Below are 26,433 nucleotides of genomic sequence, written 5' to 3' on the forward strand. Positions count from 1 at the left end.
GGCTTTGAATGCAGAAGGCCCCAGGTTCAATCCCTGGGCATCTCCAGTTAAAAGGACCAGGCAGTAGGGGATGGGAAAAACCTCCACCTGAGACTCTGGAGAGCGGCTGCCAGTATAAGGCAGTTTCGTGTGTGCCTGGATTGTGCCGTTCGTAAGCTCGGTTCGGCCACCCGCCTTGCCCCTTTGTCTCAACGGCGTATAAACACGCGCGCGCCAGAAATTATGAAGATGTACAGTGGATGGGTCAGATATTTTCTTCTTTAATAGAAAGTGCCCCAGAATAATTCCACGGCAGGGGTGGTGTGCGGGGAGGGAGGTTAAAAAGGAACATGGGTCCATTTCTCTCACGCGCGGACTGGCAAGCAGTGAAAGACGTCAGGAATGGTCTACAAGGTGCAAGCATCTACGCCGTGGTCACTCAGGACTTCTTGGATACCTGCGCCTTCTGGATTTCCTGTGAGCAGAGAGAAGAGGAGATTGGATTTCTACCCCGCCCTTCACTACCCAAAGGAGTCTCACTTAAATACTCCTTTCCCTTCCCCTCCCCACAACAGACACCCTGTGAGGTAGGCGGGGCTGAGAGAGCTCTTGACAGAAACTGCTCTTTTTTCCAAGAACAGCTCTTATCAGAACTACGGCTTGCCCAAGGCCATCCAGCAAGTGGAGGAGTGGGGAATCAAACCCGGTTCTCCCGGATTAGAGTCCGCGCACTTAACCACGACACCAAACTGCTGAAGAAGAAGAAGAAGAAGAAGAAGAAGAGGAGGAGGAGGAGGAGGAGACTGGATTTATACCCTGCCCTTCACTCGAAGTCTCAGAGCGGCTTACAATCTCCTTTCCCTTCCCCTCCCCACAACAGACACCCTGTGAGGGAGGTGGGGCCGAGAGAGCTCTCTTGAGAACAGCTCTGAGAGAACTTGTGACAGACCCAAGGTCACGCCAGCAGCTGCATGTGGAGGAGTGGGGAATCAAACCCGGTTCTCCCAGATTAGAATCTGCCACTCTTAACTACTACACCATGCTGGCTCCCTACACCAAACCGGCTCAGTGAAGATGGCAGTTCTCATGGCCTTTTCTTACACACCCAGGAAAATGCTGATTGCCACCGGAGTCAGGAAGCGATTTCTCTCTGGGCTAGGTTGGCCAGGGGATCCTGGAGGTTTTAGGCCCTCTTCTGGGCATGGAGCTGGGGTCACTGGCAATGCTCCCTCGAAGGTGTAGAGTCTTATGAGCAAAAATTCTACTTTGTGAGCTAAGTTGTGAGCGAGCGATTTGGCTGCTGCATAAATTAGTTTGCTCTGGAGCCCATCCTTCCTGAGCGACGGCAAAAATGCATGAGCTAGCTCACACTGACTCAGCTTAGGGGGAACGCTGGTCACTGGGGGTACTTGTGAATTTCCTGCCTTGTGCAGGGGGTTGGACTAGATGACCCTGGAGGCCCCTTCCAATTCAATGATTCCATGATTTTTAAAAAAATCTGCACAGTCAATCAAAGCTCCAATGGCCAATCAGAAGCCTTGCTGGGCAAAAGCCCCGCCCCACCCACTTTCTAAAAACACTCGGTGGGCCGCCCGCGGGGCTCTTTTTGTAGCAGGAACTCCTTTGCATATTAGGCCACACACCCTAATGTAGCCAATCCTCCAAGAGCTTACAGAGCTCTTCTTACAGGAGCTACTGTAAACTCTTGGAGGATTGGCTACATTAGGGGTGTGTCACTTAATATGCTAATGAGTACCTGCTACAAAAAGAGCCCTGAATTATTCGGGAAAGGTGTCAGCTGGTACCATGTCGGGAAAACCCTGCTACAGGACCTCTTATGTGAGGGGGAAGGTCTTTGAACTCCAAAAACTCACTTCTGCAAGTATCTTCGTCAGTTTGGAATACGCCACGTCTAAATCGTCATTAATAATGATCAAATCGAAAAGGCCGGGCTCTTTACCTGCCAAATTAAGACACCCCCCCAATAAAAACAGCATTTAGACCATCTTAAGAGAGACACACAGTTCTTTGAGGGTCCTTTTCAGACTTTCATCTGTCCAAACCCTGCAAGACTGCTTAGGGAGACAGTGTGACTGGCCCAATATCACCCAGCAAACTTCGAGGCAGGATGAGGATTTGAACCCATGGCTTTCTCCACACTCTGCCCTGGACAGCTTGGACTATGCATGCCACATCATTGACTAAGCTACGGGGTAGGCATCCTCCATTCTTTCCCTCTCAATCGACTATTTTGCATTTTCCAAAGGAAATCTACTTATGTTATCAAAGGCTTTCATAGCCGGAGTTCATTAGCTGCTGTAGGTTTTCCGGGTTGTGTGGCCGCGGCAACCCGGAAAATCTACAGCAACTAATGAAATCAACTTACTTTATTTGTATCCTACTGCTCCTCCAAGGAACTTGGGTGGGCATACATTGTTTGCCCCCACCCCATTTTATACACACAACAACCCTGTGAGGTTGGCGAGGCTGAGGGTCAGAGAGAAAGTGATTAGCTCAAGTCCACCCAGCAAGCAGAGTGGGGGATCGGAACTCAGGCCTTCCAGTTCCTAACCCAGCACTTGAACCCCTGCATCACACTCTCTTCTCTGGTCTTCTAAGACAATTTCAGGCCACTTCTGGGGGACACAGAAGATGTTCTAAAGCTCTGTAAGTTATCCCCCATTCCTCCCCCAAATACGGTAAGCCTATTTAGCAAGAACTGTGGGAAAATTAAAACACAGAGCAGGCTCTTGTGCAGAATGTCTCCCTCCCTCTCTCTCACACACAAACACAAAGGGACCTCAAAATACTCACTCAGTTCCAGGTCGACACGAGCTGCGTTTAACCGCTTCTGCAAGCTCTCCTCTGTTTCTGTCTGCCTGTCTCGTAGCCTTTTTTCCTAAACACCACAGGGGAAAAGAACAAGAAAAAAGAAATTGCTTCATCCTCCAAGTTGATTGGGAAAGTTTCCACACGTTCCACTGCTTCTTCCTCTAAGGGTGCGTTCAGACGGGGCGTTTCAGCCGGCATAAACTGTACCGGTTGGAACCGTTGCAGTTTATGCCGGCTGAAACGCGATCACACTTACCTCCTCTGTCTGCGGAGCCCATTGCTGTATGCCCATTCACACGCAGCGGACGTCGGTGGGGTTTTTTTAAAACTCAGTTTGTGCATGCGCATAGGCAGCCATCCACAGAATGGTGATCTTCGCGCATGCGCAAAATACCCCGTCCCGAAAAGCATGCCCTGAAGAGAGGACTTACCTTTAAAGTTTAAAGACCAAACTGGCCTCCCTGAGGTCCCGGACTCCTCTAAAACATTAAACTAAGGACCTTTTCTTTTTTTAAAAAAACAAACGCCGGGGCGAAGCTTCGCCCAAGCGCATATCGCCGACCTAAAAAAAATGGCGGGTGAAAATCAGAAGCCTCGGGCTTTCGAACGGAAGTGGCTCTACAATGGTGGAGAGTGATCAGACGGGGGGTAAAATGATTACAACCGTTGCACTCAGGATACCACCACTTGGGGACCTAGTGGCAGAATACAACAGTTTAAAGCTCTTTGCAACGGTTAGGGACGGAAGGCAGATGTTTGCCGTGTGAACGCCAATAAGTACACCGATTCCAACCGGCACCTATACCGTTGCAAATGCCCCGTCTGAACGCACCCTAAGTGTTCTGTTCTTGCGGCAGGGTCTTCTACAGATCACAGAATGTATTTCAATGCACTTCACTGCAACTCAAATAACTCTAAGGCACTTGAGACGAAATCACAGGGACTTTGTGGGTTTGCCCTGAACAGACTTCAGTTTGTGTTACGGGAATTATGGGGAAGGGGAAAAGGAGGACTAAAGTATGATTCCTTGAACAGATCCAAGTTTTAAAAAAAATGTTTGTGAAAGGGATCTAGGTGTTCTGGTTGATCACAAGCTAAACATGAGCCTGCAGTGCGATGTGGCTGTGAAGAAAGCGAATGCAATCTTAGGATGCATTAACAGAAGCATTGTGTCCAGATTACGGGAGGTGGTTGTTCCACTCTATTCTGCTATGGTCAGGCCTCAGCTGGAGTCCTGTGTCCAGTTTGGAGTACTGCGTCACTTGGAGCACTGTGTCCAGTTTTGGGCACCACATTTTAGGAAGGATGTTGACAAGCTCGAGCGTGTCCAGAAGAGGGCGACCAGGATGGTGAGAGGGTTGGAATCCAAGTCTTATGAGGAAAGGCTGAAAGAGCTGGGTCTGTTTAGCCTGGGAAAGAGAAAGCTTAGAGGGGACACGATTGCAGTCTTCAAGTATTTGAAGGGCTGTCATGTAGAAGATGGAGCAGATTTATTCTCTCTTGCTCTGGATTGCAAGACAAGGTCTAATGGGTGGAAATTACAAGGGAGTCGTTACCGGTTAAATATCAGGATAAACTTCCTAACTGTCAGAGTGGTTGAGCAGTGGAACAGACTGCCTCGGGAGGTGGTGGAGGCTCCTTCGCTGGACGTTTTCAAGCGGAGGCTGGACGACCATCTTTTGGGTACATTGTAGGTATGTAGGGCTCTCTTTCGGCTCTACTCCTGCAGAATGCAGGGGGTTGGACTAGATGACCTGCAAGGTCCCTTCCAACTCTCACATTCTATGATTCTATGATCATAAAAGTAAATGGAGGATCGTCCTATCCAAAGGCTCCCTGAGGGATTATTACTGCACTTGAAGTGGCATTGCGTGCTCTGTATGAATTAAGCAGGGGTTTTATCAATAGAGCGGAAACCTTTTTGTTTCAGTTATGAAACTAGGGAAAGGATCTCTCTCTTCCTTGTCTCAGGTACCGACAAAGAGGAGGATATTCCTCCGGTTCTGAGAAATCACTGAAAGACGCTTGCTGAATCCATCCATCTAGTCACATGAATATGGTTGAGGCAGCGGGCGTCACCCTACTTGGGTTGGCCCCCACTTATCGCCTGGGTTAGCCATTTACAGCTTGGGGCGGCCCCTATTTACAGCCTGGGTTGGAGACCCCAACCCTTATAGATCTTTGGGGAATCTATTCCCACTACTATCAACCACTGAGGTATCTTGGCTTTTGGGAGCCAGTTTGGTGTAGTGGTTAAGTGCACGGACTCTAAACTGGGAGAACCGGGTTTGATTCCCCACTCCTCCACTTGCACCTGCTGATGTGACCTTGGGTCAGTCACAAGCTCTGGCACAGCTGTCCTTGAAAAAGAGCAGTTTGTGTCAGAGTTCTCTCAGCCCCGCCTACCTCACAGGGTGTCTGTTGTGTGGAGGGGGAGGGAAAGGAGTTTGTAAGCCGCTCTGAGACACCTTTGGGTAGTGAAGGGCGGGGTATAAATACAATCTCTTCTTCTCTTCTTCTTCTTCTTTTACGAGAGCTGTATGTTTTACATGTTTTAACACGGTTTTAATTGAATTGAATTGAATTGTATATTGTTGGACTGTATGTATATTGTCGGAACCCGTCAAGGGGAGGGTGGGATACGAATCCCCAAAAATAAATAAAATAAATAAATAAAATAATAAAGCTGCCTTCTCCTGTCCCTTGTGTCCATCCAGGTCAGCATTGTCTACTCAGACTGGCAGCAGCTCTCCAGGTCTCAGGCTGAGGTCTTTCCCATCACCTCCTGCCTGGTCCTTTTAACTGGAGATGCCAGGGATTGAACCTGGGACCATCTGCATGCCAGGCAGAGGCTCTGCCACTGAGCCACGACCCCTCTTTACAGCTCTCCAGGGTCTCAGGCGGAGGTCTTTCCCATCACCTCCTGCCTGGTCCTTTTAACTGGAGATGCCGGGGACTAAACCTGGGACCTTCTGCATGCCAGGCAGAGCCTCTACCACTGAGCCACGACCCCTCTTTACAGCTCTCCAGGGTCTCAGGCGGAGGTCTTTCCCATCACCTCCTGCCTGGTCCTTTTAACTGGAGATGCCGGGGACTGAACCTGGGACCTTCTGCATGCCAGGCAGAGCCTCTACCACTGAGCCACGACCCCTCTTTACAGCTCTCCAGGGTCTCAGGCGGAGGTCTTTCCCATCACCTCCTGCCTGGTCCTTTTAACTGGAGAAGCCGGGGATTGAACCTGGGACCTTCTGCATGCCAGGCAGAGGCTCTACCACTGAGCCATGACCCCTCTTGACAGCTCTCCAGGGTCTCAGGCGGAGGTCTTTCCCATCACCTCCTGCCTGGTCCTTTTAACTGGAGAAGCCGGGGATTGAACCTGGGACCTTCTGCATGCCAGGCAGAGGCTCTACCACTGAGCCACGACCCCTCTTGACAGCTCTCCAGGGTCTCAGGCGGAGGTCTTTCCCATCACCTCCTGCCTGGTCCTTTTAACTGGAGATGCTGGGGACTGAACCTGGGACCTTCTGCATGCCAAGCAGAGGCTCTGCCACTGAGCCACAGCCCCTCTTTACAGCTCTCCAGGGTCTCGGGCTGAGATCTTTCCCATCACCTCCTGCCTGGTCCTTTTAACTGGAGATGCCGGGGATTGAACCTGGGACCTCCTGCATGCCAGGCAGAGCCCCTAAACCTGAGCCACAGCCCTTCACATGGTGGCCTTCTACTGAATCGGACCCTTGGTCCATCAAGGTCAGTATTGCCTACTCAGACTGGCAGCGGCTCTCCAGGGTCTCAGGCGGAGGTCTTTCCCATCACCTCCTGCCTGGTCCTTTCAACTGGAGATGCCGTCGGGGATTGAACCTGGGACCTTCTTGGTGGAGTGGGTGACTCAGCATGCCTGGATGGTGGGGAGCGTGTTGGGGAACCCCGACGGAGACCGTTGGCCTGCTCCAGTGACGTTGCCGTTTGGCGATACGATTCCTCTCAAGTTCCTTCTCCTTCCTGCCTTTTCATCCCTCCCGAAGCCTAAAATGCCTCGGAGCACAATCCTCTCCTCTTTTGCGTATGAAAAAAAAAAAGCACCGTGCATGCTGACATTTCACCACCTCTATCACAACTGTGTTGAACTGGTATATGACACCAAAAAAAGATAGCAAATATAAGTAGTAATATGTCAAACAAATGTTGGAAATGTAAAAGAATAGAGGGTTCTTTATACCATATGTGGTGGACTTGTGACAAAGCAAAAAACATTTGGACTGAGGTCCATATAGAGATGGAGAAAATTATGAAATGCAAGATTAAGAAGGAGCCTGAAATGATACTTCTGGGACTTAAAATGGAAGAAGTCAACATTGCAAAACGGACTTTAAAGTGGTATATGATTACAACTGCTAGAATGACATATGCTCAATGCTGGAAACAAGAAAGAACTCCCGGGATTTGGGAGTGGTTAAAAAAGTTACTCTTTATGGTGGAAATGGACAAAAGGACAAGAACGCTTGAGCATCGGGAAGCGGAAGAATTCTTTGCAGACTGGAAAGACTTTAAAGAATATTTAGAGAAACACTGGGATGTGAAAAATAATCCATTTTGCTTTGATGACTACTGAAGACAGAAGGACATTTAGAATAAGTTTAAACATATAAGAACAACAGTGAAAAGATAGGTTACCTGAAGAACTTTATTATTGAAGAATAGAAAAAAGAGGAAAAATATAAAATTTGGAATGGAGGTTGGAGCATTGCGGGAAGTCAGAAAGGGGGGGGTATTAGGAGAAAAGGGTATAAGATAGTTGATAAGATGATGCATGGTTTGTTTTATTGATATATCCTAATAAAAATTGTTTAAAACAACAACAACTGTGTTGAACTCCGTCCCGCACTCACCAAGGTTTCAATGGACGGTGGCTGGATAGAAATGTAGATGGGGCTGAAGTCCGTCTTCTTCATGCTCCTCACACCCTGCATGTCGATATCCAGGATGCAGATCTGGTTCTGGGCTTGGACGGCCTGTATGGCGGCTTTGCTGAGAGAGGAGCAAACATAAGAGAAGGGAGTGAGTGCTCTCAAGGTAGAGGAGAGGGGGGTCTTGGAAGAGGTTCAGTGGCATGTAGGAAGCTTGAGGACTAGCACCTTGAGTCTGTTGGCATGTTAAAGCAATCCATCGAGGGTCTGGGGCAGTGATGCTCTGCGTTCTTGGTGCTGGGGAAGTAACAGCGGGAGGGCTTCTGGAGTTCTGGCCCCGCTGCTGGACCTCCTGAGGGCCCCTGGGTTTTGGCCACTGTTTGACACAGAGTGTTGGACTGGATGGGCCACTGGCCTGATCCAGCATGGCTTCTCTTATGTTCTTATCCTCTGTGTTTTTGGTGCTTGAGGGGCAACAGGAGGAGGGCTTCTGGAGTTCTGGCCCTGCTGATAGACCCCCTGATGGCTGCTGGGTTTTGGCCACTGTGTGACACAGAGTGTTGGACTGGACAGGCCGTTGGCCTGATCCAACATGGCTTCTCTGACGTTCTCATGCTTCTGAAACCAGGGCAGTGTTGCCAACAGTCAGCACGCGTGCTCTTTGGGCTAAGCAGGCAAAACCATCAAAAATGTGGGGTTTTTTTTTGGGGGGGGGGTTGCTCAAGGCAAAAGGCAAAAGGGAACATCAAAAGATACAGGTGAAATACAGGGTTTCTTTCCCCCTTTTTATACAGGTGAAATACAGGGTTTCTTTCCCCCTTTTTATAAGGCATCCACAACCACGACCGCCATCCACCAGCCGGCACGACCCAGGCTCAAACAGTGCTGCCCTCTTGTGCTCACCATTTCAGATACCCCCTCTCCTCCTTGGCAGGAGGAAGAGCTGCCAACCTCCAGGCGGGAGCTGGAGACCTCGTGGAATGACAGCTGACCTCCGGACTACATAAATCATTATTTATTTATTTAAAATATTTATTCCACTTCTCCTTTGGAAGGGGGACTGCATGACATTATACTCTACCAAGGCGCCTCTCCTCCCTAAACGCCACTCACCCAGGCTCCTCTCCATTTAAAACTGTGGGGTTTTATACCGGACAACAAGCGATGTAACATCGAATCGACCACTAGAGGGAGCAAAAGCAAAACAGGAACAGGAATACACAAGCCAGGAAAATGCAAATGCAAAAAAAAGCCCCAAGTTGTGTGTGTGTGTGTGTGTGAGAGAGGGGGAGAATACCTTTTCTGAATCCAGGACTAAAGGATGCTCGCATGGGAGTTCTTTCTGGGATTCCTAGCTTTTAACTTAAAAAAAATATATCAAGTTTCTCGACCATAGGGTTACAGAGCTAAACACGCACTAGTAAAAAACATTCCTCGGTGCAAAAACAAGCAAATCAACTGCCATCGTAGCCAAATGACATACCTTGTTCCGTACATATTCCCGGAAAACTCTGCGTGTTCAACAAATCCTCCGGCATCGATTTCCTCCTGCATCTTTTCTCTGGTCACAAAATGGTAATCTGTGGGGGGGGGGAGTGATGCTCTGAATATTTGTGTGCCAGGACCTTAGGAGAGCATGCAGACACACCCAGATGTTCTGAAGACACACAATCAGAAGAACAAAACCTTCCTTCTCTTCCCTCGGTTCCGCCTCAAGTAAGCTCTTCACCTGCTTACAAAATAGCCCACCAAACTAATTATCCCCAACCAGTGTTCCCTCTAAGCTGAGTTAGTGTGAGCTAGCTCACCATTTTTTAGCCTCCGGCTCACACATTTTTGTCTTAGCTCAGGAAGGAGGGCTCCGGAGCAAGCTAATTCATGCAGTAGCCAAATCGCTCACTCACGACTTTAATGCCAGTAGCTCACAAAGCAGGATTTCTGCTCACAAGACTCCACAGCTTAGAGGGAGCATTGATCCTAGATATCTCACAATACCTCTCATGGGAGCCCAGATGTCGGGTGTGGAGGGAGGAAGGGGATGTTTGTTGGTAAAGCTCTTCAGAGACCTACGAAGAATACGCCTTAAAATTAAAGTGCCAAATCATGGTACCCATCCTCAGATATCAGGAGGAGGAAAAGGAACACCTGCATATTGCTTTCAAAATGCTTCACAGACACAGCCTTTGCCATAATCAGGGGTCATTTCCTGCAGGAGCACACAGAAGCAGAACTCCGGCAGTAAAGAGCCCAGGGGGCGGGCACATGCAAAAAGCCCCACCTCCTGCTCCCAGCAGCCCTCAGTCAGAGCAAGAAGCAGCCAGGTAAGCTGCAGAGCTCCCCCCCCCCCCCGGCCACAAACCAGTGGCACCTTTAAGACCAGGTTTTATTCAGGTACAAGCTCTCCCTCCTCTGTGAGGGCAGATCTGTGTGGGGAATCCGAAACCCAACCCCCCCATAGCTAGCAATCCAAAACAGTCCAGTGGAGCCTGAGCGGTGGGTGTTGCCTTCTGACAGACTTCCGGTGACATCAGGGGGTGCGGCATACGCAAATAAGTTATGCTAATGAGTTATACTAATGAGCTCCTGCACCTCTTTTTGTACGAAATGACCCCTGGCCATAATCTTCACAACAGCCCTACAAGGTAGGCCAGCATCGTTATCCCCATATTGCCAAGAGGTGGTGGAACCCGAGTGGGGCGGTGGTGGGGATAAAAATGGAATAAAAAACAATACACGTGCCCTGCCCCTCACTGTCTAACAAGCCATTTCCTGGCCTCATTGACCAAGACAGGTGGATTCCCGTGCTGAGAACTCTATCTCCTGTGGGGGTCACGTCCGGATACTGACCTTTCCCATTCAGTTCACCAGGTCTTGGTTTCCTCGTGGTATCTGAAAAGCAATACGTGTGTTTTGTTTAAAGCTCACATGTTTTAGAAAACAGCCAACACATCTACCCATGACGCAACTACCCCTTTCTGTTCCCTGCAATCAGGCCTTTGGGGGGGGGGGGGGGGAGGAAGAGGTGCCGGAAATGAAGTTTTCAATCTCCATACTGAAAACCCATAAACTTTTAGAAGGTTGTTGAAGAGGTTCCGGAACTCTGTTTCGGTGCGTTCCCGCAGGAAAAAAGCCCTGCCTGCAACGATCGGTTCTCTGTTTAACTGAAGACTGATTTCTTTCTGAATTTGCCAGGGAGCAGTGTTCCCCCTAAGCTGAGTTAGTGTGAGCTAGCTCACAGTTTTTGAGCCTCCAGCTCACACATTTTTGTCTTCGCTCAGGAAGGAGAGCTCCAGAGCCAACTAATTTATACAGCGGCCAAATCCCTTGCTCACAACTTTAATGCCAGTCGCTCACAAAGCAGAATTTCTGCTCACAAGACTCCACGGCTCAGAGGGAACATTGCCAGGGAGAGTCCCAGTTGGCATCGGCCCTGGCTTTTTAAAGTTGCCCGCCCCCCCCCCCCCCCCCCGTAAAGAGAGGCGGGAAACATCGGCCAGGAAGGCAGAATGGTCTGGGTATCTGAGGAAGTGTGCATGCCTATGAACGCTTAGACCCAGAATTAAACTTTGTTGTTCTTAGAGGTGCCACTGGACTCAAACATTGTTCTATGAGTTCTTTTCAATTATAGAAAGCTGACGGGGTGGACAGAGAGAGAAAGACAGACCGGAAGGCCAGCTTTTTGATGGGAAATTTGCACAGAAGTGATGTGTTGGAAGTGAAAGGGAAGACGAGGAGGAGGAGGAGGAGGAGGCCAGTGTTCCCTCTAAGCTGAGTTACTGTGAGCTAGCTCACAGATTTTTAGCTTTCAGCTCACACATTTTTGTCTTAGCTCAGGAAGGATCACTCCAGAGCAAACTAATTTATGCAGCAGCCAAATCACTGGCTCACAACTTTAATGCCAGTAGCTCACAAAGTAGAATTTTTGCTCACAAGACTCCACAGCTTAGAGGGAACACTGGAGGAGGCTTCCTCGGGAGGTGGTGGGCTCGCCTTCTTTCAAAGTTTCCAAGCAGAGGCTCGATGGCCATCGGACGGCAAAGCTGATTCTGTGAATTTGGGAAGATCGTGAGAAGGGAGGGCAGGAAGGGTTGCCACGGGGCTTAGTTCTCGTGGCCCTTCCTTCCACGCCCGGGGAAATGCCGATTGCCACTTTGGAGTCAGGAAGCCATTTTTCTCCAGGCCAGTTTGGCTGGGGATCCTGGAGGTTTTTTGTCCTCTTCTGGGCATGGAACAGGGATCACTGGGGGCATGGGGGGGAGGTACTTGTGAATTTCCTGGATTGTGCCGGGGGTTGGACTAGATGACCTCGGAGGTCCCTTCCAACTCTATGATTCTGTGAGGCTCTTCCACTGAGCCGTGGCCCCCTCCACCTTACAACGGCCAGTCCGCTTTCTGAACAGCTCAGCGGGCACCACATTGGGGAGCCCTGGTCTACTGTATACCATCTTACATACCGCCCAGGCAAGCTTTGTATTTGAAATGTGGATGGCGTACATTGTGGTGTGTTACTGTGTAATGGGGGGGGAGGAGCATTATTTGCAGAGCTGGCTTCTTTTGAAGCGGACAGTTCAAGACCCTGCCACACCCTCCCTTTAGTGACGTGGATGGTCCACACCCTGAATTTCTGGCAGATCTGCAGAAACCGACTCACTCACGGGACACGCTGAAGCCAAAGACGTTCTCGTAGTCCTTCAGCAGCCTTTTCAGCAAAGTGCTCTTCCCCGCGCCCGAAGGTCCGCTCAGAACAACTGGCCTTGGTCCCACCATCGCTGTGGGGCGGGGAGAGAAAAGAAAAGTGTTCCTCTGTTAGGAGCTGGCGTTTTTCATAAACTCGTAAGAACATCAGAAGAGCCCTGCTGGATCAGACCAGGGAGGGTCCATCTAGTCCAGCATCCTGTTCTCACACAGTGGCTGATCAGTTCCTCTGGAGGGCCAACAACAGGGCACAGAGGCCGAGGCCTTCCCCTGCTAAGCACCTCAGAAGAGCCCTGCTGGATCAGACCCAGTGGTCCATCTAGTCCAGCATCCCGTCTCACACAGGGGCCAACCAGTTCCTCTGGAGGGCCAGCAACAGGGCAGAGAGGCCGAGGCCTTCCCCTGATCAGAGCACCAGAAGAGCCCTGCTGGGTCAGACCCAGTGGTCTATCTACTCCAGCCTCCCGTCTCACACAGGGGCCACCCAGTTCCTCTGGAGGGCCAGCAACAGGGCAGAGAGGCCGAGGCCTTCCCCTGAGAAGAACATCAGAAGAGCCCATTGTCATAAGAACATAAGAGACGCCAATGTTGGATCAGGCCAAAGGCCCATCCAGTCCAACACTCTGTGTCACACAGTGGCCAGAAATACCAGTGCCATCAGGAGGTCCAGCAGTGGGGCCAGGACATTAGAAGCCCTCCCACTGTTGACCCCCCCCCAAGCACCAAGAAGACAGAGCATCACTTGCCCCAGAGCCCCTAGCTATACCTTGTGGCTAATAGCCACTGATGGACCTCTGCTCCATATGCTTATCTAATTCCCTTTTGAAGCCGTCCATGCTTGTAGCACCCACCACTTCCTGTGGCAGTGAATTCCATGTGTTAATCACTCTTTGGGTGAAGAAGTACTTCCTTTTATCCGTTCTAACCCGACCGCTCAGCAATTTCATGGAGTGCCCACGGGTTCTTGTATTGTGAGAAAGGGAGAAAAGTACCTCTTTCTCTACCTGCTCTTTCCCATGCATAATCTTATAAACCTCGATCATGTCACCCCTCAGTCGTCTTTTCTCCAAGCTAAAGAGCCCTAAGCGCTTTAACCTTTCCTCATAGGGAAAGTGTTCCAACCCTTTTATCATTCGAGTTGCCCTTTTCTGCACTTTTTCCAAAGCTATAATATCCTTTTTAAGGTGTGGTGCCCAGAACTGCACACAGTATTCCAAATGAGGTCTCACCATTGATTTATATAGGGGCATTATTATATTGGCTGATCTGTTTTCAATACCCTTCCTAATAATCCCCAGCATAGCATTGGCCTTCTTTATTGCAGTCACACACTGTCTCGACATTTTCAGTGAGTTATCCACTACAACTCCAAGATCTCTCTCTTGCTCAGTCTCTGCCAGTTCAGACCCCATCAATGTGTATTTATATTTAGGATTTTTGGCTCCAATGTGCATCACCTTGCACTTGGCCACATTGAACCCCATTTGCCATGTTGACGCCCACTTGCCCATCTTTGACAGATCCCTTTGGAGTGCCTCACAATCCTCACTGGTTTTCACCACCTTGAACAACTTTGTATCATCCGCAAATTTAGCCACTTCACTGCTTACTCCCAACTCCAAATCATTAATGAACAAGTTAAAAAGCAGTGGACCAAGTACTGATCCCTGTGGTACCCCACTGCTTACCCCCCTCCACTGGGAGAACTGCCCATTTATACTCACTCTCTGTTTTCTATTAATTAGCCAGTTTTTGATCCATAAAAGGACTTGTCCTTTTATCCCATGATTTTTGAGCTTGCTTAGGAGCCTTTGATGAGGAACTTTATCAAAAGCTTTCTGGAAGTCAAGGTAAATAATATCTATTGGATCCCCCTTGTCCACATGTTTGTTCACCCCCTCAAAGAACACTAATAGGTTAGTGAGACAAGATCTTCCCTTACAGAAACCGTGCTGAGTCTGCCTCAATAGGTTTTGTTCATCTATGTGCCTACTAATTCTTTCCTTAATAATGGTTTCCACCAATTTACCCGGTATCGACGTCAGACTGACTGGCCTGTAATTTCCCGGATCTCCTCTGGAACCCTTTTAAAAGATGGGAGTGACGTTAGCTACCTTCCAGTCCTCAGGAACGGAGGCTGGTTTTAAGGAAAGATTACATATTTTTGTCAGGAGAGCCACAAGTTCACATTTGAGTTCTTTCAGAACTTCCAAGGAGAATGGACCTTCACAGTAAGTACCAACGTGCCATTTTCCATCTCCACCCATCTTGGTCAACTTTGGTCCATAAAAAAAGAAGGAACTTGATGGAACCCATTAGGATCAGCAATGAAAGACTATTCCACCCCATTGTCCACGGCTAAGGAAGAGCCCCGTTTAATAAGGCCCAGGGCATCAAAAGACAACCCCCCCCCCAAAAGGGGAACAAGAAATGAGGGCTAGAACCAGGCACAAAAATCCCTACCACAGCCACACTCCAATGCTCCCTCTAAGCTGTGGAGTCTCGTGAGCAAAAATTCTACTTTGTGAGCTACCGGCATTAAAGTTGTGAGCGAGCGATTTGGCTGCGGCCTCAATCAGTTTGCTCTGGAGCCATCCCTTCCTGAGCGGAGACGAAAACGTGTGAGCCGGAGGCTGAAAAACTGTGAGCTGGCTCACACCGACTCAGCTTAGAGGGAACACTGCCACACTCCCAAACCTTTTCAGCCTTACCTCTTGGCAGTTCTGGATTCCCTTTAAAATGCAAGAACGCAGCCCGGTTTGATTTTCCCCCAGCAGCAAGCTGATCATGGAGGGAAGCGGGGAGAAAGTCAGAGAGCCAGCCGAACACCGGGCTATTTGCAAGCGTCTAAAGCCTTAATTACAGATCCTCCGCCCTGAGACGGCCAATGAGAAGCCGTCCCCCAAATCCCTCATTGCTTCCTGCTTGTCACTTCTTTCCACCCTCCCTCCCTTCCTCCCGCTTTGGTTAACAGCTTAAAGCTTTGGCCATGCCTCTCTCCGTGCAGGGCTCGCATGAGCGCATGAGAGCTGTGGAATATCTGCCCACCCACTGGCTTAAAAAAAAAAATCGCTCTCTTGCATTCGTATAGCTCTGGGAAAAACCAACAAGCCCAAGGTGGGAACTTAAAGCAAACAAAAGCAGTACCCTGAAATAAATGTGCAATCGTTCAAGGGAGCAAGACGGGATCCAGTGCAAAAGAGGAAGAAGAGAAGGGATTGGATTTATACCCCACCCTTCACTTGGAGTCTCAGAGCAGCTTACCATCTCCTTTCCCTTCCCCTCCCCTCTTGAGAGAACAGCTCCGAGAGAACTTGCGACTGGAGGCTGGCATCCCTCCATGAGACCTAAATGGAACCTTGTTATTCAGAGACAGTAACCTTGGAACAGCTAGAAAGTTTGAGTTCAGTGGCATCTTTAAGACCAACAAAGTTTTATGCTAGGTATAAGCTTTGGCGTGCATGCACACTTCTTCACATACATTGGAACAGACTTTGCCAACCACTACATATAGGTTGGAGAAGGAGAAGGAGAAGGAGGAGGAGAAGAAGAGGAGGAAGAGGAGGAAGAGGAGGAGACTGGATCTATACCCCGCCCTTCACTACCCAAGGGAGTGTCAGAGCGGCATACAAACTCCTTTCCCTTCCCCTCCCCACAACAGACGCCCTGTGAGGCAGGTGGGGCTGAGAGAGCTCTTTCAAGAACTGCTCTTGAGAAAACAGCTCTGAGAGAACTACGGCTTTCCCAAGGTCATCCAGCAGCTGCAAGTGGAGGAGTGGGGAATCAAACCCGGTTCTCCCAGATTGGAGTCCGCGCACTTAACCACTACACCAAACTGGCTCTACAGGGGCGGAGGTCTTTCACATCACCTCCTACCTGATCCTTCCAACTGGAGATGCCGGGGATTGAACCTGGGACCTTCCCTCCCCCAGCAAAGAAAACTCCTGTCATCTATTTATCAACACGACAACCATGTAAGGTAGGTTAGATTGGGTGGGTGTGACTGGCCCAGGGTTCCCCATGAGAGAGTGGGAATTTGAACCTGGGTCTACAAATTCCTAGCCCGACGCTGTAACCACTAAGCCATACTGATGGTGGGAAGGAAAGAAAACCCCTCTCTGTACAAGGAATATTGGGATGTTTTGCTGACATGCCACTGCATCTACCTCAAAAAGCACTGTTACGTGTTCTCCACGCCTGGGAGGAGAGAATTGAGATTCTCGGTTTGCTTCCCACAATTAGAAAAGACACCTTTCGACATTTATCTCCTATTTTGACTTGTATTGCTTTGCAAGTGTTGACCTTATAACCTTAGCTTGTTATTTAGCTCTGAACTTGCACATCTTAAACGTCATCACGTCACATGTTAATTTGCTGTTCATTCCCGATATCAAATCAAATCAAATTTATTCACAGCAAAAGCCAGCACTCTAATACAGTAGTCAAACTAAACGTGTCAAAATTCATAAAACCACAAACATAAATAAAGTGAAATATCCAGGGGTCGTTTCGTAGAAAAAGAGCTAGGGGAACTCATTAGCATAACTCATTAGCATATGCCACACCCACTGACATCATAAGGCCCGGTGGTGGACCTGCAAGGCCGGCGGGAGTGCGAGGAAGCCCCGCCAAGGCCCTCCCTGGCCCCAGGCAGGCAGGGGTGGGGAGAGGCGGGGAGGAAGCAACTTACGCTCCCTCTTCTCCTGCCTCCTCCTGGCTGAATGAGGGCCGGAAGCGGGGTGGCCGGAAGCAGGGGGCGGGGCTTCGTCATGTGCCCCGCCCCCCCGTACCTCCCCCGGGGGAACTGTGATCCCCCCACCCCCCCCCCCGAAATGACCTCTGGAAATATCCAATAAGGCATGCAAGTAAAACATGTTAAGTCCTATCACAAATTACATCTGTTTGTCTTTCACTAGCAGCGTTCGAATCCTTACTGCTAACCAGCCGCATTTGGCAAGTTTAGCTGTAACCTGGGGACGCCTACTTTTTAGGAGGTTCTTCAGTAATTGCATCTTTTGACTAGTTGAGGATAGAGTAGTTGTGGACAGTGGGAGAATATCACGAAAGTGGCTATATGCCCTGCAGTCATATATAACAGGCATTAAAGTTTCAATTCCGTCACTGCAACAGGGACATATACGATCAGCAAGGGTTGGTTTTTTTTAATTAAACCTCCCCTCTGTAACTGCTGAGGGGAGGGCATAACCATCTCATGAGGGACGTTGTCAGAACCCACAGCTTACAACGAAGTACACGTATTCAGGAACAGTTATACTTTTATTGCAAAGCCATAGATGCAATAACATAGTCACTGTTAGGAATGTCGGTAAACCTTAGAACCAAATAGGATATAGGGCATTTGTGCCCCCCCCCCCCCCCATGGCCTGGGCCAATAAGGCACCCTCCCGCGAGCGGGTAAAGTAAGGCAACCTTAAGTGGCGAAAGCTGGGAACCAGGAATCTCTCATGATGGATGAGAGGCCTCTAGACTATACAACGTCCTCCTGCACACATCTGCATAGATGTTACAGCCAAGGGATAGCAAAAGGGAAAGGAATGCAACAGCAAATTAACGAGACACAGAGTAACTTCCCAACCCCATGGCAGCATAGCTGACAGACGTTCTCCTTAACTCATGATTTTCTAAATAAAAAAGATAGGGCAGAGGCACTACCTTATACAGCGGTTCTAAGAGGGGCTTGCCAGTTGCATGAGCTGTTAAGATCCTCCTGTTTAGCTACGTCCTGGATTCTCTGTCTCACTAACTCTCTCGCTTTGTCGTGAGAGAGCTAAGAAATTGTTTTGAGAGGCCAAGGTGAGAAAGGCTTTTTTTCAATTGCCCTTAGCCAAGGTGGGACAAAGGTTGTCTGGCTAGAAGTCTGAACCTTACCTACCATTCCAGTGTATTTGAAAAAGTGTGCCTTGCACACAAAAGCTCACACCTTGAATAAACCTTGGTTGGTCTTCAGGGTGCCACTGGACTAGAGGTGTGAAGGCCTGGAAAAATCCAGAAAAATTTGGGGGGAAACGTTCCCCCCCCCCATTTTTTCCCTGAAGACCTTTTTGTTTTTTTCCCGAAAAATTGGAAAAATTAAAAAAGAAAAGAAAATTGATTATGGAACGTTTTATATTAACATGGTGAACAAAATATTTTAGGACAAGGTGTTCAAATATTTTCCAAATCATTTCTAAAAAATATGCATGGTATCTGATTGATCTAATTTCTGTGCACTGAGGACAAGAAAGTCCTAGGTTACAAACTGAACTCTCCCATGCAAGAACAAGATGCATTTCTTCCTTTAGGAGGTGCGGTTGTCACAAGAAAAGACAAAGGTTTCAGTTTTGTTGTTGCATGTGGGTAGGTATTCGGTTTGTAGTAATGGTTTGGATACACTCTATTTCTAATATGCTAGTTGTGATAATTTCATGCCAAGTAAAAATGTCCATAGTCATTGTGACGCCCCCTTAATTGAGAAGGTCTGGTTTTACTTTAAAAGTGTTCCTTTTATTTTATTTTACTGGGTATTCCGGCTGCCACCAGGAAATTTAAGGCTTTCCAAACCTCTATAATATAATATTTCTGTCACTGGGTAGGTAAGTCGAGGGTTTAGGCGTTCACGAGGGTCTATGTGTTTCCTGGGAAGAATTTCTTTCAGAACTGGTATCTTAAATAAAAGTAGATTTATTGATATTTCACACACTTTTCTCTCCCACTGTCAGGGATCTGGGCATGTAACTTTGTAACACTTTTTTCCCTTTAGGCCATATACGGTTACTGTTTCTTTATACTTCAACTTTTCATAACACACACAAGACTTCTCTCTCTCAGACCTTAAAACGAACAAACTGCTTAACTCTTTTACTACACAGAACCAAATTATCCCACACAGGGATGTGTCTCCTTCTCTCAGAGACAGAACTTAACTGACTCCACAACTGTCTTTTTCAACTGTCCCCCTCTAACTGTCACTCTTGACAGACATAAATATCATCCACACAGCATCACTTCCAAAACCCCTCCCCCTCTCTTTCACTCACCAATCACACTAGCCTATCACACAGTCCTACAACCAAACTTTTAAAGACACACACACACAGTTAAACATGAAATGATTACAGTTATATTTTATGTTCCTAAAGTAACAGAATGACTTCCAATCTGGAAAAGAAAAAAGAAGTGCTAATGTAGCATTTTTGTTTTTCAATTTTTCCAAAAATGTCCGTTTTTTCCCGGGAAACCCCCCCTGAAAAAAACCGTTTTTTCCCCCCGAGCTTCAAAATTTCCGGAAATTTTACATCTCTACTCTGGACTCTGATTTTGTTCTGCTGCTTCAGACCAACACGGCTGCCCACCTGGATCTACCCTCTCTGTGCACCTCAAGAGCATTTATCGTGTTTACTTGATTCACTCGGTCTCTCTGAGCATGGGAGACTTCGGCATCGTCTGACCCATTTATCCTGCTTTCATAATCCAAGCCTGCGCTGGGTTTGCAGCGAAGCTCAGCGTGGCACAGAACAAAAATAAAATGGGGGAGAGCAAGAATCGGCCGCCCGCTGTTTCCCCAGCTACGTTCACACCTGGTTAGTCCCCTCCTCCAACTCTCTAAGGCTGCGACCAATAGAGGTATTGAATTATTGCTAGCGGACAAAAACGGAGAAGTTACTGAGCAGGTGGGAGGGCTCCTGGCAAATATACTCAGGGGCAGTGTTCCTGCTGAGTTGAGCTAGCTCACAGTTTTTTAGCCTCCAGCTCACACATTTTTGTCTTAGCTCAGGAAGGAGGGCGCCAGAGCAAACTGATTTATGCAGCAGCCAAATCGCCCACTCACAACTTTAATGCCAGTATCTCACAAAGCAGGATTTTTGCTCACAAGACTCCACAGCTTAGAAGGACCATTGCTCAGGGGCCAAGAGGAAAGAAAGGTGTAACTGTTTTAATTACTGCATTATCCGAGATGACCGTTCCGAATTTTTATCCTCACTCTGTGCAATGTTACAAAGTGCTGTACTCTGATTATTTCCCTTTGTCGACATTTGGGTCGATTTGTACTGCTATTCTTTTTATGGAGTTATTGCTATGTCAATAAACGTTACTGGAATTGGAAATAAGCGAGAATCAAATGGCGCACCCAGAGGACAGCCGAATCTTTTCGGCTATTTAGCAGGAATCACGTCGGAATGACAAGGAAGGCAAAGGGTCGACACTGGGAGAGATCAGCAGAGGTCCCGCGTGGCACAGAGAGACTTGGCATCTGGAGAAAAGAAGATTAGCGGTCGGTTCCCCTTGTTGCTGCAATAAAGATTTCTCACCAAGACGCTTCTAATCACCTTTCCTATTTATAGCATATCCCTTTCCCGCAGGTACACCTTGTTTGGTCTTCTTCCATGTGGAACCCAAGGGCAGGTGAGGGGCGGGGAACACACCAGCTTTGCTGGCTGAAAGGTTAATGCCAAATGACCGCGAGAGATGGGCGACTTGCAACAGAAAAGCTCTGCCGCAGGAGTTGGACAGATTGCTGGGAAAACACCCAACGGACCACTGCTCGGGAGGGCTCCCGGCAGCCAGGAATAAGCTGAGTTGAGTCGCAGTGGCGTTGGCAGATCAAACTTTGTCCTGCAGGTAGCTCGGCCACAGCACTGAGCTGTGGAGTCTTGTGAGCAAAAATTCTACTCTGTGAGCAAAAATTCTACTTTGTCCTGCAGGCAGCTCGGCCACAACCCAGCACAGTTCTCTAAGCTGTGGGGTCTCGTGAGTAAAAATTCTACTTTGTCCTGCAGGCAGCTCGGCCACAACACAGCACAGTTCTCTAAGCTGTGGGGTCTTGTGAGCAAAAATTCTGCTTGGTGAGCTAGTGGCGTTAAAGTTGTGAGTGAGCAATTTGGCTGCTGCAAAAATTAAGACTGCTCTGGAGCCCTCCTTCCTGAGCTGAGACAAAAATGGGTGAGCCGGAGGCTAAAAAACTGCGAGCTAGCTCACACTAGCTCAGCTTGGAGGGAACACACAACTGCAGATGGGTCGCGTGCTTTCATCGGCCGGGGGGGGGGGGTGGACCTGCTGAGCCAGGCAGCATTATATGCGCTTTCTGGTTTGTCAAAGCATCATAAGAACATAAGACGCCAATGTTGGATCAGGCCAAAGGCCCATCCAGTCCAACACTCTGTATCACACAGTGGCCAGAAATACCAGGTGCCATCAGGAGGTCCACCAGTGGGGCCAGGACATTAGAAGCCCTCCCACTGTTGACCCCCCCAAGCACCAAGAAGACAGAGCATCACTTGCCCCAAAGCCCCTATCTATACCTTGTGGCTAATAGCCACGGATGGACCTCAGCTCCGTATGCTTATCTAATTCCCTCTTGAAGCCGTCCATGCTTGTAGCCGCCACCACCTCCTGTGGCAGTGAATTCCATGTGTTAATCACTCTTTGGGTGAAGCAGGACCTCCCTTTAATGACAGACACAGTCACTGTCAACTTCTGATTAAGATCTCACTCTAGGTAGCATTTTCATTCTTGTCACAAGAATGTCTCGCCACTCCATGCTTTTAAGTAGCAAGTTTCTAGCCCTCATGGATGCCCTGGAAAACTTGGGAAAGGGTAATGGCAAGGATGGTATAAAGAAGGCCAACTGGAGAGCCAGTTTGGTGTAGTGGTTAAGTGCACAGACTCTAATCTGGGAGGACCGGGTTTGATTCCCCACTCCTCCACTTGCACCTGCTGGATGACCTTGGGCAAGCCGTAGTTCTGACAAGAGCTGTCCTTAAAAAAGAGCCGTTTCTTTCAGAGCTCTCTCAGCCCCACCTACCTCACAGGGTGTCTGTTGTGGGGAGGGGAAGGGAAAGGATGTTGTAAGCCGCTCTGAGACTCCTTTGGGTAGTGAAGGGCGGGGTATAAATCCAATCTCTTCTTCTTCTTGTTTCTCAACTCCCCAAGATGTTCATAGGTTTCCAGGTCTTCCAGTTTCAACTTCAAGGCCCTCTTATACATTGTGCTGGCACTTCTTTGCCTTTTCCTAAATGCTGCTGGCTTGGTTCCTACAAGCCTACGAGTACAAGGGCCTTTGCGGAGATGGATCTTCCCCTTCTCAGTTTGGTGTAGTGGTCAGGAGCGCGGACTCTAACCTGGGAGAACTGGGTTTGATTCCCCACTCCTCCACATGCAGCTGCTGGGGTGACCTTTGGTCAGTCTTAAGTTATTTTAGAGCTGTTCTCTCAAGAGCAGTCCTCGAGAGAGCTCTCTCAGCCCCACCTACCTCACAGGTAGGTTGTGGGGAGGGGAAGGGAAAGGAGTTTGTAAGCTGCTCTGAGACTCCTTTGGGTAGTGGAAGGTGGGGTATATATCCAATCTCCTCTTCTTCTCTCTGCAATCCCTTTCTGCACAGGAAATACAGTTGCACTGTACAAAATGAAGGTAGATTCAAGGTGGGTCGCCATGCTGGTCTGAAGCAACAGAACAAAGTCTGAGTCCAGTGGCACTTTTAAGACCAACAAAGTTTAATCCTGGGTACATGCTTTTGTGAGTGGGCTGCGGTGGCTCAAGTGGTTAAGGCGCTGAACTGCAGGCCGGAAGGTCAGTAGTTCAGCAGTTCGAGACCCGAGTGTGCCACATGACAGAGTGAGCTCTCGTCTCTAGTTCCAGCTCCTGCCAACCTAGCAGTTCGAAAGCAAGAAATTGCAAGTAGATAAATAGGTACCACTTCAGTGGGAAGGGAACAGCGTTCCGTGCGCCTCGGAGTTTATTCATGCCGGCCACATGACCACGGAGACGTCTTCGGACAGCGCTGGCTCTTCGGCTTTGAAATGGAGATGAGCACCGCAACCCTAGAGTCGGATTCGACTGGCTTTTGAGCAAGGGAAACCTTTACCTTTATATACTTCCGTGTGAATGCACACTTCTTCAGATATATTGAAACAAACTTCCTCAAACCTTACATATCGGTGAAGGGGGGTTAGTTGCCAAGAAGGGCTAGTTAGAGTCATGGTACATAAGTAACTGGCTGATAAGTATAGCTGAGATTGGACTAATTAGCCCTCCCTGGCAACTAACCCCCCCACACACACCTATATGTAACACTTGAGGACATCTGTTTCAATGTATCTCTTTTGTATCGGTTTCACAATACAAGAACTTGCGGGCACTCCATGAAATTATTAAAGAGCAGTCGGGTTAGAACGGATAAAAGGAAGTCCTTCTTCACCCAAAGAGTGATGAACACATGGGATTCACGGCCACAGGAGGTGGTGGTGGCAGCTACAAGCATGGACGGCTTCAAGAGGGACTTGGATAAGCATATGGAGCAGACGTCCATCAGTGGCGATTAGCCACAAGGTATAGGTAGGAACTCTCGGTCTGGGGTAAGGGATGCTCTGTATTCTTGGTGCTTGGGGGGGGGGTCAACAGTGGGAGGGCTTCTAATGTCCTGGCCCCACTGGTGGACCTCCTGATGGTCCCTGGTATTTTTGGCCATTGTGTGACAGAGTTTTGGACTGGATGGGCCATTGGCCTGATCCAACATTGGCTTCTCTTATGTTCTTATGGATAAACCTATGGAGCAGAGATCCATCAGGGGCTATGAGCCACAAGGTATAGATAGGAACTCTCGGTCTGGGGCAAGGGATGCTCTGTCTTCTTTGTGCTTGGGGGGGAGACAACAGTGGGAGGGCTCCTAGTGTCCTGGCCCCACTGCTGGACCTCCTGATGGCCCCTGGTGTTTTTGGCCACTGTGTGACCCAGAGTGTTGGACTGGATGGGCCATTGGCCTGATCCAACACTGGCTTTTCTTATGTTCTTATGGATAAGCGTATGGAGCAGAGGTCCATCAGTGGCTATTAGCCACAAGGTATAGATAGGGACTCTCGGTCTGGGGCAAGGGATGCTCTGTATTCTTGGTGCTTGGGGAGGGGGGTCAACAGTGGGAGGGCTTCTAGTGTCCTGGCCCCACTGCTGGACCTCCTGATGGCACCTGATATTTTTTGTCCACTGTGTGACAGAGTGTTGGACTGGATGGGCCGTTGGCCTGATCCAACACTGGCTTCTCTTATGTTCTTATCTATACATGCTAAGTCTCTCGGTCCTCGCTTATACTCGGAACTGAGCTCTGTTGGTCTTGGAGGCGCCACTGGACTCAAACCTAGTTCTCACATCCGTTTGCGAACTCTTTCATTACGCTGTATGCTAATTTGCTGCTATTCACAGGCCTTACCAACTGCTTTAATGCACTCTTCGCTATATTTATCGCCCAGTTACTTACGCATCTTGACTCCAATGATCCCTCCCTGGCAACTAAATTTCACCCCCCCCGCACCTATATGTAAGGCTTGAGGAAGTCTGTTTCACTGTATCTGAAGAAGTGTGCACACACATAAAAGCTTATGCCCAGAATTAAAACTCTGTTGGTCTTACAGCTGGCACTGGACTCAAACGTTGTTCTACTGCACAAAATGGTTTACTAACTTACTTGGATAAAAGATATGGGACTGTGACCTTAGCGTAAGCAGAAGAAGAGAGACTGGATTTATACCCCGCCCTTCACTACCCAAAGAAGTCTCCGAGCGGTTTACAATCTCCTTTCCCTTCCCCTCCCCACAACAGACATCCAGTGAGGTAGACGGGGCTGAGAGAGCGCTTTCGAGAACTGCTCCTGAGAGAAAAAGCTCTGAGAGAACTTGGGACTGACCCAAGGTCACACCAGCGGCTGCACACGGAGGAGTGGGGAATCAAGCCCGGTTCTCCCAGACTAGAGTCCGTGCGCCCAACCACGCCCCGTCACAAACTGGATGTTTTTTGTAAGCGCATGCGCACAAACACATAACTGAAAGCAGTGCTGCTCCGTGGAACTGCGCATGCGCACAAATGCGAAACGCTTGCTGCGCCGCTTCCTTGCCACGCTCCAGCATCACCGTGTGATCGCCACCTAACAGCCTAAGCATGGAGACTCGGGGGATCGTGTGGTCAGGCTACGGTGCTTTATTTTGCTCTGGGGCGAACAGCCACGCCTCCCCCGGCGTTATCTGGCCCGTGTGACCGGGGCCTATGTTACGTTTCAGGTCTTTAAATGTTTTGAACTTAATTAAAAGGTTACTTATCTAGAGAGAAGACCAGATGTTTCAGGACAAGGTGTAAGCTATATGGCTTTGCCAGTGTGAGAGCTGGATTGTAGGGAACATATAACATATTTTTTAGAGGGTCTGAAATTGAGGAGGAGCCCTTATGGTGACCAGAGCAGAATTTCTGTCTTGCTCAAAAGTCGGAGTGAGACCACATGCTGAGCAAAAGTGATTTCTAGGAGTGCCTTTGGCTAAGAACACCATTGCTGCCCAGCCTGAACAAGGTTGCCAGTACACCTGGTGAGCTAAAAGCAAGCTTTGAAAAAACGTTGGCAGATGTTGAAAGCTTTGGTTCAGGCTGGAATGTTTGCATTCCTTTCCTGATAGGCCAGCCGATGGAGCAGAAGAGCTGCAGATGGCCTTATAAGGTAACACTTGCCTCACCTTCCACACCTAGGTAAGAGACTGGACTTGTCTGGAAAGATGTTGATCATTTGGGTGGAGTTGCTTTCTCTCAAAGAAGCCTTTCTTTCTTTCTTTCTTTCTTTCTTTCTTTCCCAATTTGGGCAAGTAAAAAAAAAAAAGACAGACATCTGTAATCCTAATGCATCGTTTATTGAATCTGTTGATTGTACTGACTCACTGTGTGTAATCTGCCTTGAGTCCCAGGAAGAAATGCCAACTACAAACAAAGAAATCTCGCATACAGCATCGCAGAGACCCTATACTGGCGATGGCGGAGCTACCCTAGAAATCACTCTGCAGCTAGAGATCACAAATATAGTTAAAAGAGTTGGACTACTGGGTCAGACCAGAGGGAACTGACTTCAAATCCCACTCCACCATGAAAGCTTACTTTGGTGACATTGGGCCAGACATTCTCTTTCAGCCTAATCTGCCTCACAGGGTTGTTGTGGGGGGAAACGGAGAATGGGAGAGGTATCAAAGCTGCCTAGGATTTCCCAAGGAGACCAACAGAC

At 48.7% G+C, this 26,433-nt stretch overlaps 1 protein-coding gene across 1 annotated transcript in view; it reads right to left on the minus strand.

Moving 5' to 3' along the window:
- Window positions 1-246: 246 nt before the first annotated feature.
- GUK1 (guanylate kinase 1) overlaps window positions 247-26,433 on the minus strand; it is a 31,149-nt gene continuing 4,962 nt past the window's right edge. Inside the window, exons 2-8 of the mRNA XM_015413004.1 lie at window positions 12,371-12,484; window positions 10,563-10,604; window positions 9,199-9,295; window positions 7,698-7,836; window positions 2,794-2,878; window positions 1,854-1,939; window positions 247-454 (exon numbers count right to left, since the gene is read on the minus strand). Coding sequence (XP_015268490.1) covers window positions 419-454; window positions 1,854-1,939; window positions 2,794-2,878; window positions 7,698-7,836; window positions 9,199-9,295; window positions 10,563-10,604; window positions 12,371-12,484 — 599 coding nt within the window. The 3' untranslated portion in view covers window positions 247-418. The remainder of the gene's footprint in view (window positions 455-1,853; window positions 1,940-2,793; window positions 2,879-7,697; window positions 7,837-9,198; window positions 9,296-10,562; window positions 10,605-12,370; window positions 12,485-26,433) is intronic.

This window comes from Gekko japonicus, unplaced genomic scaffold (assembly GCF_001447785.1).
Source record: "Gekko japonicus isolate JY-2015 unplaced genomic scaffold, Gekko_japonicus_V1.1 scaffold2375, whole genome shotgun sequence".
Lineage (NCBI taxonomy): Eukaryota > Metazoa > Chordata > Lepidosauria > Squamata > Gekkonidae > Gekko > Gekko japonicus.